The sequence below is a fragment of the Hibiscus syriacus genome, unplaced genomic scaffold, assembly GCF_006381635.1.
Source record: "Hibiscus syriacus cultivar Baekdansim isolate YM2019G1 unplaced genomic scaffold, ASM638163v2 tig00112738_pilon, whole genome shotgun sequence".
Lineage (NCBI taxonomy): Eukaryota > Viridiplantae > Streptophyta > Magnoliopsida > Malvales > Malvaceae > Hibiscus > Hibiscus syriacus.
The window spans coordinates 4,400,577-4,416,266 of NW_024063392.1; the positions used below are offsets into that span (position 1 = coordinate 4,400,577).

The following is a 15,690-nucleotide window of genomic DNA, read 5'->3' on the forward strand; positions in this document are numbered from 1 at the left end:
CTCTCCAAAGACCAATCACCAAAGACGGAGGAAGAACGTGCACACATGGTGAAGGTGCCGTATGCCTCAGCAATTGGAAGTCTGATGTATGTCATGGTTTGTACCAGACCAGATATTGCTCATGCAGTGGGAGCTGTTAGCAGGTACATGAATAATCCGGGCAAGGTACACTGGGAAGCAGTCAAATGGATCCTCAGATATCTTCGGGGTACCACAAACAAAGCACTTTGTTTCAAAGGTGGAGATATGATACTGACAGGCTATGTAGATGCTGACTTAGCCGGAAATGTCGACATCAGAAGGAGCACTACAGGGTATGTCTATACTCTAGGAGGAACTGCAGTGAGTTGGGTTTCTCAACTACAGAAGATAGTTGCTCTCTCCACAACTGAAGCAGAATATGTCGCTGTTACGGAAGCCAGCAAGGAGATGGTTTGGCTCCAAAGTTTCTTGGAAGAGTTAGGCAAGAAACAAGAAAACAATATCTTGTATTGCGACAGTCAAAGTGCTATCCATCTAGCAAAGAATCCGTCTTTTCATTCCAGGACAAAGCACATACAATTGAGATATCATTTTATCCGGTCTCTTCTAGAAGATGGGATTTTGAAACTTAAAAAGATTAGTGGAGCTCAAAATCCGGCAGACATGTTGACAAAGACGGTGACTACGGATAAACTGAAGTTGTGTTCAACTTCAGTTGGCATGCTAGAATAACAAGACCAGACATGCTGCTGCATTGATCGAGGTGTGAAGACATATTAAAATCAGTCTTCAAGTGGGAGATTGTTAAAAGTTTCAAAGTTTGGCAACCAACTTTGGAAAATGTTTTTTTCAAAGTTTGGTAAATGTTTCTTTGAAAAATGTTTTTCAAAGTTTGGTAAAATTTTGGTAGATGTTTGTTGAAAATAGGAATGGGTAAATTCACTTTAGTCATTGCACTTTAGGGTATTTTCAAAGATTAGTCCCTAAGTTTCTATTATAAATACCCTTACCCATTTAGCTTCAAAATCATCCCAAAACATTTCTTTCTTCCTATACTAGAGAGCTTTCTTGTGAGTAGTGAGTGTTTTGTAAACACCTGTAAATTTTCTCTCTTAGTAAAAGATCTGCAGCAGCCCGGAGACGTAAGCACAATTGGCTGAACTCCGTTATCAATTTTCGGGTATTATTTTTCCGCTTTTATTTCGCATTCTCACTAATCTGGTTATAGGGAAATTACTTGTACTCGGTTAATTTTCCTAACACATTTCTTCCTCAAGTCAATTCAATCAGTCGATTGTATGTGCATCAACTACATCATAAGTTTGGCCATTCGTCCGATAAAGTCTTAGCCTCTATATTACGCATATGTAATACATCTTATGACTTAACTAGTATGAAGGAGTTTCATTGTTCCTCATGTCTTATAAATAAAAGTCATAAGTTACCATTTATTCAAAAAGCTATGGCAAGCTCTCGCCCTATTAAATATTTTATTATGATGTTTAAAGCACTAACATATGTTATATGATGGATCAACTTTGCCCAGTTTAGTTGGTTATAGCCAATGAAAAAGAAATCTAATGTTGCAGTAAACTTTCTGCAATTTAAGAGGTTTTTTGAAAAAAAATTCCAATCGGACTGTTGTGGCATTATTCTCTTATAATAGAGGTGAGTTTGTTAAGATTTTTCCGATTCTGAATTTAGTAGGCATTTTGCAGTTCACTTCGCCGCCTCATACTCCTGAACACAATGAAACTACTGAACGAATACATCGTCTCATAGTGGAAACTGATATTTCTCTACTTCACTTTGCATCTCTTCCAACAAAGTGTTGGCCTCATGATTTTTAGGTGGATGTCTATCTCATCAATCAGATGTCAACACCGATATTGGATAATATGTCACCATACTCTATACTTTATCAACAATCACCAAACTATAAGTTACAACTATTCGGATACTTATGTTTTCCATGGTTATAACCTTACACAGATTATAAACTTGAACCACAGTCGTTAAATGTGTTTTCTTTGTATACTCCATGACGCAATCTACTTATAAATGCTTGGATCCATACACCAACTTAATTTATGTATCTCATAATATTCGATTCGTTCCTCACATTTTTCCCATTTGTTGCATAGGTACAATCATTGTGCCACAACATTCCTCTTCGACATTATTTCTTGTTGTCTCGGCATCCCATCCTTAAACTATATTGGTTGATATGTCGCGATAAAATGATAAATTAACTATAGTGCTGACTAGGGATGGCAGAAGGGTAAAATTTCATGTATTTCACATCGAACCCGCACCAATTAGGGTGGGGATGGGTACAAGTTAAGTGGGTAGTGGGCACATACGAATGTAAAAATTCATATTCGTCGTGGGTAGTAGGTAGGTGATGGGTTTAAGACCTTACTCGTCCTGCATCTGCCCACCTCGCATCGGCCCACCCACTAATTATCCACTATATAAAATTTGGACCATTATGAATTTAAGTATAATTTCAAAGATTATTTTTTAAACATGAAGATTTTATAGGACATGTCCTGTAATTTAACCAAATATTATGGTATAAACATTTTTAAAATTGAAGTTTGTCATTTCTCCTATCTCAAATTGGTGGGTATGGACGGGTACAAACATGTATGGGATGGGTGATGGGTATCCACTTAGGTAATGGGTGTGGAGATGAGTTTAAGAATATATCCATGTAGGCATATGTGGATTTAAAAATTTTACCCGTCGTGGGTGGTGGGTATATGATGCATACGAAAATATTATATGGGTATGGAGATGGGGGAATGGGTATTCATATCTGCCCCGCTTGTTTACCATCCTTAGTATCGACACAACAATCTGATGATCCACCTGATGTACCAACACCTTTGGTTGATATGCCATAACATAATAATGTTTCTGCCACGACAACAGATTCATCGCCGTAATAAAATACTCGACAACCACACTTGTCAAACAAATCCGAGGTATTTTGGTCATTTATTTGTTAATACCACTACATGTCACCCTTTGCCTTCCATATTGGAGTCAAAAATTGTTGCTCAAAGCAATCTGTCACAGGGTGCAAATGGGTGTTCCATGTGAAAAGATGTATATATGGCTCTATTGATTGATACAAAGCCATATTAGTTGTAAATGGGTATTCTCAAGAGGTTGGTCGAGACTATTTTGAGACTTTTAGTCTTGTGATGAAACTTTTTATGGTACGCATTATCTTTACTTTTGCACTTCATCATGCGTGGCCTATCAAGTAGCTTGATATCAAGAATGCCTTTTTAAATGGCACTTGGTTGATGAAGTTTATCTAGAACAACCTTCGAGATATGTTGACCCTACAATATCTTCTCATGTTTTTCAGTTGCGTAAGGCCTTGTATAGACTGAAACAAGCACCAAGGGCATGGCAAATTGAACTTTCTCAATTTCTTCTTCGATTTGGCTTTCAAAAATTAAAGGTTGAGGCATCACTCTTCATTTACAATACAAAAGAAGGCATTTTGTATCTTCTAGTATATGTGGATTATATTGTGATTACTGGTAATAGTACTGACTTCATTGCTTATTTCTCTAGCTTATTGTCTATGAAGTTTGTTTTGAAGGATATGGGGATTATATTGGCATTGAAGGCATTTCCACTCTGACTAGTTTGTTTATATCTCAAGCACAATACATCTTAGATATCTTGCCACAATTTCATATGGAAAATGCCAAGGAAATTTCAACACCTATGTCTTCTTCCGAAAAATTACCTCCACCTGAGCCATCTATGTCGCAAGATATCTCGAGTTATCGACGGTTACTTGGTCTTCTTCAGTATCTCACAATTATTCGTCCAGATATTGCCTTTGTTGTTAATTGTTTGTCGCATACATGCATGACCCTATACTTGCACATAGGACAAAAACTAAATGTATCATGCGTTATCTCAAAGGTATGTTATGTCATGGAATTCTTTTTTGCGTGGCATCTTCACTCAATCTCACTACCTTTGCCGATGCGGACTAGGGTGGATATTCTATAGACAACAAATCTACTATTGGTTATGATATTTATCTTGGTTCTAATCTCATCTCATGTAAGTTAGCTCATCAGAAAACAGTCTCTCGTTCTTTTATGGAAATTGAATATTGTGTTGTAGCAAATGTCACCGCTGAAGTATTTTGTGTTCAACATCTACTTCAAGAAATTGATATAGCATTAAACAAATCACCATCTCTCTTTTATGACAATCTCAGTGTCATATATGTTTGTAAGAATTTAGTCTTTCATTCTTGGTTGAAGCATCTTGAACTTGATTTCTTCTTTGTTTGTGACTTAGTTGTTACGGGGTCACTACTAGTTCAACACATCCCATCCAAAGCTCAAATTGCGAATACTCTCACCAAACCGCTTGGACGAAATCTCTTCCTTCATTATTGTCCCAAGATTGGTGTCTCCAATGGATCCTCTATCTTACGGGGGTGTATCAAAGATAAAGATTAGATTAGATTATTCAATCTAATCTAATCTAATTACAAATTATAATCAATCTAATTATACCTTATAAAAATCTTACCTTGTGTATACATTTGACTTTCCTTACCTTTGTAGGATTTAGATTCCTTTGTAAATATATATATCCATCATTTGTAAATTTCAATTTATCAAATATACAAATCCTTTATATGAGATCTATTAATTGGTATGTGGTCAAAAGTATTTATGTTATCGTATTTTATATAAATTTATATCTTAATATTTATTTTAAAAATACAATACCTCTGTATTTAAGAAAAAAATCATTTGACTTGTAATTGTCTAAAACTATGGTCTGTCGACCTACCAACCCGAACCTAAAATAAAGGTAATTTTCTAACCATGTACTTGACCTGTGATTTTTTTAATTAGTTGGATTGAGTCTGGGTCGAATTTTTAATATATATATATATATATATATATATATATATATATATAGTTAGTAACATTTTAAACCGCATATGTTACAAAGTCAAGTTTTTATTAAATTTATTAATAATATAAAACGATTATAAATTAATATTTATTTATAATTTTTTTAATCAACAAAACACATAAATATCTATTTGAATCCAAAACTTTAAGGGGATAACACCTCTTTAACTACTAAGATGGTTTAAAGATTTTATTTATTATTTTTTATATAATACAAAAGGTATTGGTTTATTTTAATCCCAATCCAAAAATAGTACTAAAATTATATTCATGAATTTGCCAAAAATATGTGGGTAAGGATTACAATTTGTGGGTCTGGTTTCAATATGTGGGTAAGGATTAATTTGCCAATATTTCGCATTAAATTATATTCATGAATTTGTGTGTTTCACGTGCTATAAAAAACAAGAAAACAAAGATTAGGATATATACATTGACACTATGATAACTTTTGGAATTACTACATAAATATCCATTCCACTTAAACCAAATTTGAGAGTTATATTATCAATTAAAAAATCAAACATAAAAGAGAGAATCTCAAGTGTGCTTCATAAATCAAAATGTTTTTTCTTGACCATTTACAACACAACATACTTACATTTAAAATCAGCCAAAAATAATATCCTTCATTTAAAATATTGTCTATGTAATTTAAATATTAATTTTATGAAATTAATATAATTTATGATTCAAAAAATTAGCCAAAAATCTTTAATTTCATCTTTCATTTAAAATGTTGAGTAAATAGATAATATGAAAGCTATCCTAACTATGTGCATAACTCTTGTTGAGAATGTAAATAGATAATAAGGAAAAGTCTACGATGCTCAACGAATATTGTTAAATACCAGTAATAATAAGCATCATTGAGTGCCATTAATCTAATTTATAAAAATTTAAATTTTAAAAAGACTCAATTTATAATTATAAATTAATTAAAATCTAAAGTTAAATTATTTAAACAAAGACAATATATTTAGGGTTTTTAAATTTAGGGTTGGTATTTGATCAAATTATTGTTAAAACATTATAAAAAAATAATGTAATTAATATTTTATTTTAAATAATTTACCTTTAAATTTGTAACTAATTTATAGTTATACGTCGATTCCTTTATAATTTTAAATTTTCATAAATTAAATTAATGGTACTTAACGGTACTCATAATTAATGATGTTCAACGGTGCTCGTCGAGCGTGACAGACTCATCCTATAAGTAATTGTATCTAAAGATATTTATCAAATAAAATTTCAAAAACATTAACCAACGTTGAGCAACTGGATTCAATTCAGAAAAAAGTAAATGCAATGACCATATTGTAAAAATTTTATGTGTTAGATAGTTGGTTATGATTTAATGACATAATGACCTAATTGCTTAAATGCAATAACCCATTTATTAATGATTAAGTGGCATATGGTGAAATTTACCCATGCAAGGGCATGAAACAAATGCTTAGAAGTTCAAATCACTCAACCAAGAAAATAATTGTATGATTAATGTGTGGCTAATAAATACGGAAACCAAAAAAAAAAAAAAAGACAAGCACGTCATTCAACCAAACTAATAATTACACGATTTTTCCTAAAAGTAAATAATTGCACCAAATTTACATTTTAAATTTTATTTTATTTAAAATTAAATAGTAAATATATTAAAAAATTTATAAAATTAAATTTTAAATAATTATTATTTTAAAGAAATAAAATAAAAGGTAATAAAGTATTTTTTTCAAATGATATACAAATCATTATCTCTTAATCATATGCCAATAAACGTTTATAATTTTATATACGTAATATTCTAACTCAAAACTTTAAAGGACAACAACAAATTATTGAATCATTAAAGTCATTTAATTTGTGCTTGTTAGAGATTTTTATTAATACAGTAAAAAAGATTTATTTAAAACAAAATTCGTCTCTCTCCTTATTGTGCCCCAAACGATACTCGCCTAAAACTATAAGGGGGTGTTTGGTTCAAGTTATCTTGGATTATCGGGGGAATGGAATATGATTCCCCCATTTGGATTGCAAACATTCCCAACCCCCGATAATAAGTTATTATCAACAGTGATATTTTGGGGGCTTATTACTGGGAATGTGATTCCCCCTTCCCTTAGGTATTTTACATTTCCGACATTTTGGACTAAAATGTCCTTAAAAAAATTTCAAAAATATCATTCTTCTGTCGTTCAATAAAAAAAATCTACAAATGTTAAATTGCAAATTCATCCTTAAACTATTTTAGATTTATAAAAAAAATCATAATTAGAATTTTATATGAAGTTTAGGGGTTAAAATAAAATTTTATCATTTCATAAAACCTATTTATCTTTTCAATTTTGTAAAAATAATTATATAAATTTTATGAATTTAAATTTTTTAAAGAAAATATATAAATTAATTATAGTAATATTATAATAGAATTCAACTTGTTAAAAAACAAATATATAATAAGGACAATTTGGTAAAATATACATTCCAATAATCTTTTATTTCTTTAACTAAACATTGTAATCTTACATTCATGATAAACGAACCAAACACAACAATGCAACATTCCTGCTAATCGAACCAAACACAACAATGCAACATTCTCAATAATCTTATTTCCGTCGGTAATTCTATTCCCGTCGGTAATCCTATTCCCGCCGATAATCTTACATTCCGTGAACCAAACGCATCCTAAAATAATTAACTTTAATAAGTTTTGTTCTCATTGATTTTACGATTAACGGCAAGTGTTGTCATTCTCAGAAGTGTCACTATTTTTTTTTACTTAAAAGAACTGGCGCTAGTTTTAATTTTTCTTAAGATAAGATATATATATATATATATATTGTAATAATTTAAATATATATATCAAGATATTAGAAAAAAATTATGGTAAACTATGTATTCAATCACTCAACTATCACTGTAGTTCTATTTTGATAACTTAACTATTATTTTTTAATATTATACCTAAAGTTACATTTTAGTCACCTTGTCGTTAAAAACTAGCGATGATTTTAATGTGTCTTCATAAGATAATATCACATCATCATTGAAAAATAAAAAATATCACATTAACAGTTTTGTTCATTTCTTCACGATGGGTTACCAAACGTAACATTATGCATGATTTAAAAAAATAATTGAGTGATCAAAACGAAATCGAAGTGATAATTGAATGACTAAATACTCAGTTTACCAAAAATTTAAAAAGTAATTCAAGATACCATCAAAATTGTTAAAGAAAAACAATATATGTTTTTTTAATAAATTTTAAAATTTTGAGAATATTTTTTTTCGTGTTAAAATTTGTGATTTGTCAAAAGTAACACGAGAGACAAAAGAAAATAAAGAAATAGCCCATTGTATCGTGTTATTTAAAATACAGACAAAAAATTTGAAATTATCCTTAATTTCTATAAAATTTATTAAAAATAAATCTTAATTTTTCTCATAATATTAAATTTTTGAAAAAAAAAATTTGTTGTCATTACAATTCCCAAGACTTTGTCTTGATAATCCAGATCAACCCGGGTCGTACACTTTGGTAGACGAGTCTCTTAGCAGAATTTTTTTGCATACATAAGAATTCGAACTCGAGACTTGCTTAAATCATATAAAATTGCTTACCATATGAATCAACCCCGTTAATTAAAATGCATATATTTTTTTAAAAAAATAGTATATAATTTTTTTATTTTATTTTTTTTCAATTTAAGCGTCTTTATCAATGCATCTAAGTTATTATAAAAAGGCTTTAATATAAAAAAAGTGACCAATTATATCTACCTTTTTTATTTAGACGTTTCAATTTTTTTTCGATCAAAATATCTAATAATACTAACATTATCATTTTAAATATTTTGACCTTAATTGACATTAAAAAAATAGTTAAAATTCAATCAATAAATTAATATTTAGGATGGACTTAATTTTTTTGGAAAAAAAATCATAATTTTTCAAACAAAACCTCAACTTTTCATTCTTTTTAGAAAATAATCCAAAATTTATAAAATTTCAAAATATCCATTCAATTCCGTTGTGGACCTTCATCATCGTCCATGATCAGCCATTCACTTGTCGATTATTCACTCATTGATCACTTATCGACCACTCACCTATCAATTGGCGTGTCTTGGGACTTATGGATCTAGGTTTAGGAAATTAGGGGATTGAGGCTAAAGGTGACGACCGACGATGGTTGGATAGGCCACTAACAGGGACGATCAATGAGTGGAGTTAATGTTTTGGGATTAAGGGTTTTGGTTTTTTTTGGTATTTTAGAGAAAGTTTGAGTTTTTAAATAATAATAATTTTATGGTTTTTAATGAAAATTAATATATATATATATATATATATATATACATCACGTGTCATATTTTGAGTGGTTGACTAATTTTTAATAGATTTTGTAACGTCTATTACGGTCGAGAAACTTAAAATTATAATGTTGACAATGTTAGACACCTACATTAATCGTAAAAAATCAAACACCTAAATGAGAAAAAAAAATATGATTTGGACAATCTTTTCCTATTAAATCTGATATAAATGCAATGTTTTTTATCTTAATAAAAATTAAAAATAATGGCACTTCTAAGAAAAATTGAAAATTCAAGCACTTACGTTAGACAAATTAACATCACTATTAATGTTTTAACGGTGGATGACCAAATCATAACTTAGGTATGACGTTAAAAAAATAATTGAGTGATCAAAATAAAACCAAAGTAATAATTGAGTGACTAAATATATTGTTGAGTGATAAAATTTAGGGTAAACTGCATAAATGATCATATAACTAAGGGTCGGGTCGCGAAAAGACCACTATTTTCAAATTTGGGTCAATATGACCACTTAACTATTTAAATGGTTTCAATATAGTCACCTGTCGTTAACATTTAACGGAAGCGTTTACGTGGCATTTAACAAAATTGATATAATTAGGGTGCAAGTCCTTGTAAAGTTATGTATTCGTAGAACTGGCACCCTACTTTGTTTTCTTTCATTTTGGTCACTACTTGTATATGATGTGTTTCCTTTGATTTTCATTTAATGCAATTTAACCCTGATTCTATCTTTAATTTGTTTAATGCCTTAATTTGAGCATTAACTTTAAAATATTTGATTGTAGTCATGTATTAAATTTATAGATTATAGCTAATATTATTTTATATATATTTTGGAATCAATGAAAATATTTTCATATATTATATATTATAGTTAATGATACAAATAAAAATAGACAAGTGAGAACTTAAATCTAGGCCAATTGAGAATATGATAACACTTAAATTGCTAAAAAATCTAATATATTATTTATAATTAATTTAAGATATTAATATTTTTAAATTAAATTTATCTTAAATTTATTTATTAATGATTATATATATGAAATTATATTTAAAATTAAATTAAAATTTTATTTAACATACCTGCATAGGGATGAGCATGTGTCGGGTCAGGTTAGGTCAGATTTTCGGTCTACCCGACCCAACCCAAAAATTATAAATCCTTCACCTGATCCGAACCCTACCTAATATTTGAGATAAAATCTGAACCCGACCCGACTCAAAACAACATATTTATTTAAAAATATTATTTTTATTTAATAAAAATAGAGATTTAATTGAAATAAAATAATATATAGAGGGGTATTATTACAATTATCCCTAAATAGTAAGGTAAAATTATAATTTTTTCGTGTCGGGTCAGATCGAGTATTTTTCACCCTACACCCAAACCCGACCTGACCCGAACATAATCCTAAAAAACACTATCCAAACCGAACCTGAACCCAATTTTTAAAAAAAAAATCCAACTCGATCGGATCGGGTCTGGTTAGAACCCGTTGGGTTTGGGTCCCATGCCCATCCCTATACCCAAACTCGCGAGCACAATTTAAAATCAAAAGATAAATTTATGATTTGAATCTTTAATAGTTTTCTTATGATTATAATTTGAATATTAAATTATATTTTAATGATTTTATATATATAATCATTAAAGAATAAATACGATAACAATAAATTTACTTTTAAAATATTGAAATATTAAATCAATTATAAATAAACTATAAGATTTATTTTAGTGATTTAAGCGTTATCATATTTTCAATTGACCTAGATGTAAGTTCTCACCTATCCGTTTTTATTTTTTTTATCATTAGCTATAATACATATATAATCTTTTAAGTTTTTGCCTTATAACATATGTATTATCTCAATAATAAGTGTGAGAATTAAAAATTTATCAAAACGCATCTTCATTTATCAATTCAAAAAGGTGAAATGTGTCACCTTTTGATTGGATTAAAAATTAATTAAATTGCATTATACAAAAGGTGAAAAGTATCACAATTTGATTGAAGAAATTAATTTATTATATTAAATTAAAATTAGGACCTAATTATGAATTAAAGTTGATCTTGGTGATCAAATTGATTAATTCTAAAATCTAGGGGATTTAATCTATAAATTTAATACATGACTAGAATAAAAGATTTTAAAGTTAATGCTCAAGTTGAGGCATTAGACAAATTAAAAAAAAAAGCAGGATCAAATTGCATTAAATGAAAATCTAAGGAAACAAATCATATACAAGTAGTGGCCAAAATGGAAGAAAACAAAGCATGGTGTCGACGCCCTAAATATGTAACTTTACAAGGACCCGCACCCTAATTATACCAATTTTATTAACTTCCATATAAACACTTCTGTTAAATGTTAACGGCAGGTGACTATATTGAAACCATTTAAATAATTCAATGGTCATATAGATGCAAATTTGAAAATGATGGTCATTTCGTGACCCGACCCTTAGTTATGTGGTCATTTATGTAGTTTACCCTAAAATTTATAGATTACCGTAAATTTTCTAATATAACAGTATATTGATTTATGCATTTAAATTATTATAAAATTAGGGTAGAGTACATGAATGGTCTCCTATCTATAAAGTGTTGTTTTATTGAGTATTTTGACTATTAAATTATAAAATGGTTTACCGAATATAAGTCATTATTTTTTTTAAGTTCTCTGACTATTAAAAGTTACAAATGTCACCCAACTATTCATTGTATTTCAAACTTGCCATTTTCTATTAAAAAGTTGATGTTAGTTTGAATTGGACATTAACTTGTTTACTGAGATATAATATAATATGAACCTAGAATCTCAAATATTATCATATCCTAGTCAGCAGGTGAATGTCCTACTCAAACTACCATCAAATTTTTAACGAAAAAGACAAGTTTGGAATACAATGAATAGTCAAATGATCATTTTTGTAATTTTTAATAGTCGGGGACTTAAGAAAGTAACGTCCTATAGTCAGAGGATTATTTTATAACTTTTAATAGTCAAAATACTCAATAAAGTAATATTCGATAATCGAGGAACCAGTACTTTATATTAAAAATATTTAATCTATAAAAATTATTATAAAAATATTCACATTTTAATTGTGAAATCAATGAAATAAAACCTGTAGTTTTCTTGTCCTAAAATTATAGGTGGGGCATTGTAAGGGGCACAATGTGAGGTAGAGGAATTCTGTTCATTTATTTAATAATTTCTCAAAATTTATAGTGGTGGGGCACATAGAAGATTTTTGTTCCACGTTCCTCGCTATAAAAAAACGTAGTCTAAGAACATAAAAGTTGAATAGCAAACCCTGCAACAATCACCATGGATCTTTACACTTTTCTCCAATCAATTGCATCCTTGTTGATGTTTCTATATATTTTCTCCAAACTAACACCCAAAAATCCCAAGAAAAATGGTATTCCCGAACCTGCTGGCTCATTGCCACTGATCGGCCACCTCCATCTCCTAAGTGAGAAAGAAACAGCCTGCAAGAAGCTAGCTACAATGGCGGACAAATGCGGCCCACTCTTCTCACTCAAACTCGGAATTCACCGAGTTTTGGTGGTAAGCAGCTGGGAAATAGCCAAAGACTGCTTCACCACCAATGACCTAACTCTGGCCACTAGAGCCAACACCGCGGGCGGGCGGCATATGGGCTACAACAACGCCATCTTTGCCCTCGCCCCATACGGGGAATATTGGCGTAATATCCGAAAGATGGTCACCATTGAGCTTCTTTCGAGCCACCGTTTGGAGAAGCTAAAGCACATACGTTTCTCCGAGATGGACTACTTTATCAAAGACTTGTATGATCTTTCACGAAAGGGTGCTGAGAATTGCGCCGAAATGGTGACTATCAGCGAGGCGTTGGAACAGTTCACGTTCAACATAATCCTTAGGATGCTCGTTGGAAAGCGATTTTCCGGTAGTACTTGCGCCGATAAAAACAGCGAGCCGTGGCGGTATGAGAAAGCTATAAAGAAAGCGATTTATCTGTTCGGCGTTTTCATGTTGGCGGATGCGCTGCCGGGCCTTGGATGCGTTGATATTCAAGGGCATATACGTTCCATGAAGCGAACAGCCAAAGAAGTTGACTCGCTAATCAGTGCTTGGCTCGATGAGCATCTCAAGAGAAGAAAGGAAAACCAGGATACCTGTGAAAGTGACTTCATGGACGTCATGTTAAATCACCTGCCGGAGGAAACTGTAATCTCAGGGCATACTCGCGATACCATTGTAAAAGCGACAACAATGGTAACAATTCATATTTAAACAAACAGTTTTAGGGCATAATTTTAAAATTAGTCCTCAACATTTATTATAATAGTCATTGTCATTGTGACCCATGTTCATTTCTTTTCGAACATCTTTCTCTAACGTTTCATTTTGGGACAAAAATATCCTTTATAAATAAAAATTGCTAGTGAACAAATGGTTAGACATTTTTATTATAAAATGAATCGTTGATATCAAAATACTCTAAAAAAATATGGGTCAAAGTGATTATTCAGTCAAACATTAGGAATTCTATGGTCCTAAAGTCATGACTTCTTTCAAACCTAATATTTTTTTTAAATATTAACATAACGTCAACATTCACCCTCAATCAACTAACAATTTTAGGATAGGTGAAGCATATAAGACTTATCAAGTCCACAATAAACATAGACCGTTAATCAATTAATAATTTTTATCTAATTAGAAAATACTTTGTTAAAAAACGAAATGTTAGACGTGAGAGTTCTTAAAAAATAAAGATTAAAATGATTATTTTGTTAAATATTAAGATTTCTTTTTTTATTTTATAATATGCTTATTTTTATTTGGAATTGAAACTCTATTATTGAGTGCAGATTCTTACACTGACGGGAGGAGAAAGCACATCAGTGACGATCACATGGGCACTTTCTTTGCTACTCAATCACCCAAATGTTGTAAAAGCTGCTCGAGAAGAACTGGAGCACCAAGTCGGAACCGAAAGGTGGGTGGAGGAATCAGACATTAAGAACCTCAAATACCTACAAGCCATTGTCAAGGAAACCCTACGCTTATACCCACCAGGTCCCATCACTGGAATCCGCGAGGCAACACAAGACTGTCGCATCGCCGGCTACGATGTCTCGAAAGGGACTCGTTTAATCGTCAACATCTGGAAACTACATCGAGACCCACGGGTTTGGGAAAACGCCGATTTGTTCCAGCCAGAGAGGTTTATGACAACACATGCTCATTTGGATGTCAGGGGTCAGAATTTCGTGTACATGCCGTTTAGCTCCGGTAGAAGATCGTGCCCTGGAATGACGTTCGGACTGCAAGTGGTTCACTTGACGGTGGCTAAATTGATTCAGGGATTTGACATTAGGACAATCGATGGGATGGCTGTGGATATGGAAGAAGGCTTAGGGCTTGCCCTACCCAAGTTGAATCCTCTTGAAGTTGTCCTCACCCCACGCCTGCATTCGGAACTTTACGAGGGACTTCAAGACATAAAAAAGTACTAGAGATTTAGCTTTTTTATGCATATGTGAACCTAATCTTATATTTTTACTTGCTAAAGCTGCAATATCTTTATCAATAAAATTCTCGTCTACTGACGGGTGTAAGTGAAATGATAATAAAAGTAAAGAAATTATGCTTGTAATTACTTGAAAAGACTTTCAAATATTTTTTTTGAGTGAAAAAGTAGGCCAAAGCCAGTAATCTATATTGCATCAGTAGAAACCGAAAACAAACTATACTTATCACGAGCAGCCAAAAATTGAAGGACTGCCCAAGTGTCATCATATGGTTCTAACTTAGGGTTGTTTGTTTGTCTCTTAATGAAATCATTCAGCGTTGAATGTTGAACCGTTCAGCATTCAGCATGTTTGTTTCGCATCTCTGAATGATTCAGTGCTGACTGATTCAGCAAAACAGTGCTGAATAATTCAGCACAGAAGTACATTCTGAATGATTCAGAGCCATTATCAAATACTATGTCATATTCAGAGCTAATTCATACAGAACCTCTAAATCATTCAGCGCTTAATCAATCAACGCTTAATCATTCTGAAATAAACAAACAATCCCTTAGTCATTCCATATACAAGAGTATAACATTCCTGAGATATTTTACCAATTAAATATGTATAGACGGGTACGGGTGCATGAGATATTTTACCAATTAAATATGTATAGACTGGTACGGGTGCATGAGATATTTTACCAATTAAATATGTATAGACTGGTATGGGTGCAATTCAACATAATGTTAGTGAATTATTTGTATAAGATTCATTTATTTAGTTAAATAAATAAGTGTGAAAGAAATTTTGTTCATTTAATAAATGAACCATGCATAGATACAAACACGTTCATTTACCAAATTC

General features: G+C 31.1%; 1 protein-coding gene across 1 annotated transcript; it reads left to right on the forward strand.

Annotated features, from left to right (window-relative positions):
• Positions 1-12,634: 12,634 nt before the first annotated feature.
• Positions 12,635-14,838, forward strand: LOC120182949 (dimethylnonatriene synthase-like). Its single transcript, XM_039187765.1, has 2 exons — positions 12,635-13,576; positions 14,176-14,838. Exons 1-2 carry the CDS (start codon positions 12,644-12,646, stop codon positions 14,821-14,823), a joined length of 1,581 nt encoding a protein of 526 aa, XP_039043696.1. The 5' UTR covers positions 12,635-12,643; the 3' UTR covers positions 14,824-14,838.
• Positions 14,839-15,690: the final 852 nt, after the last annotated feature.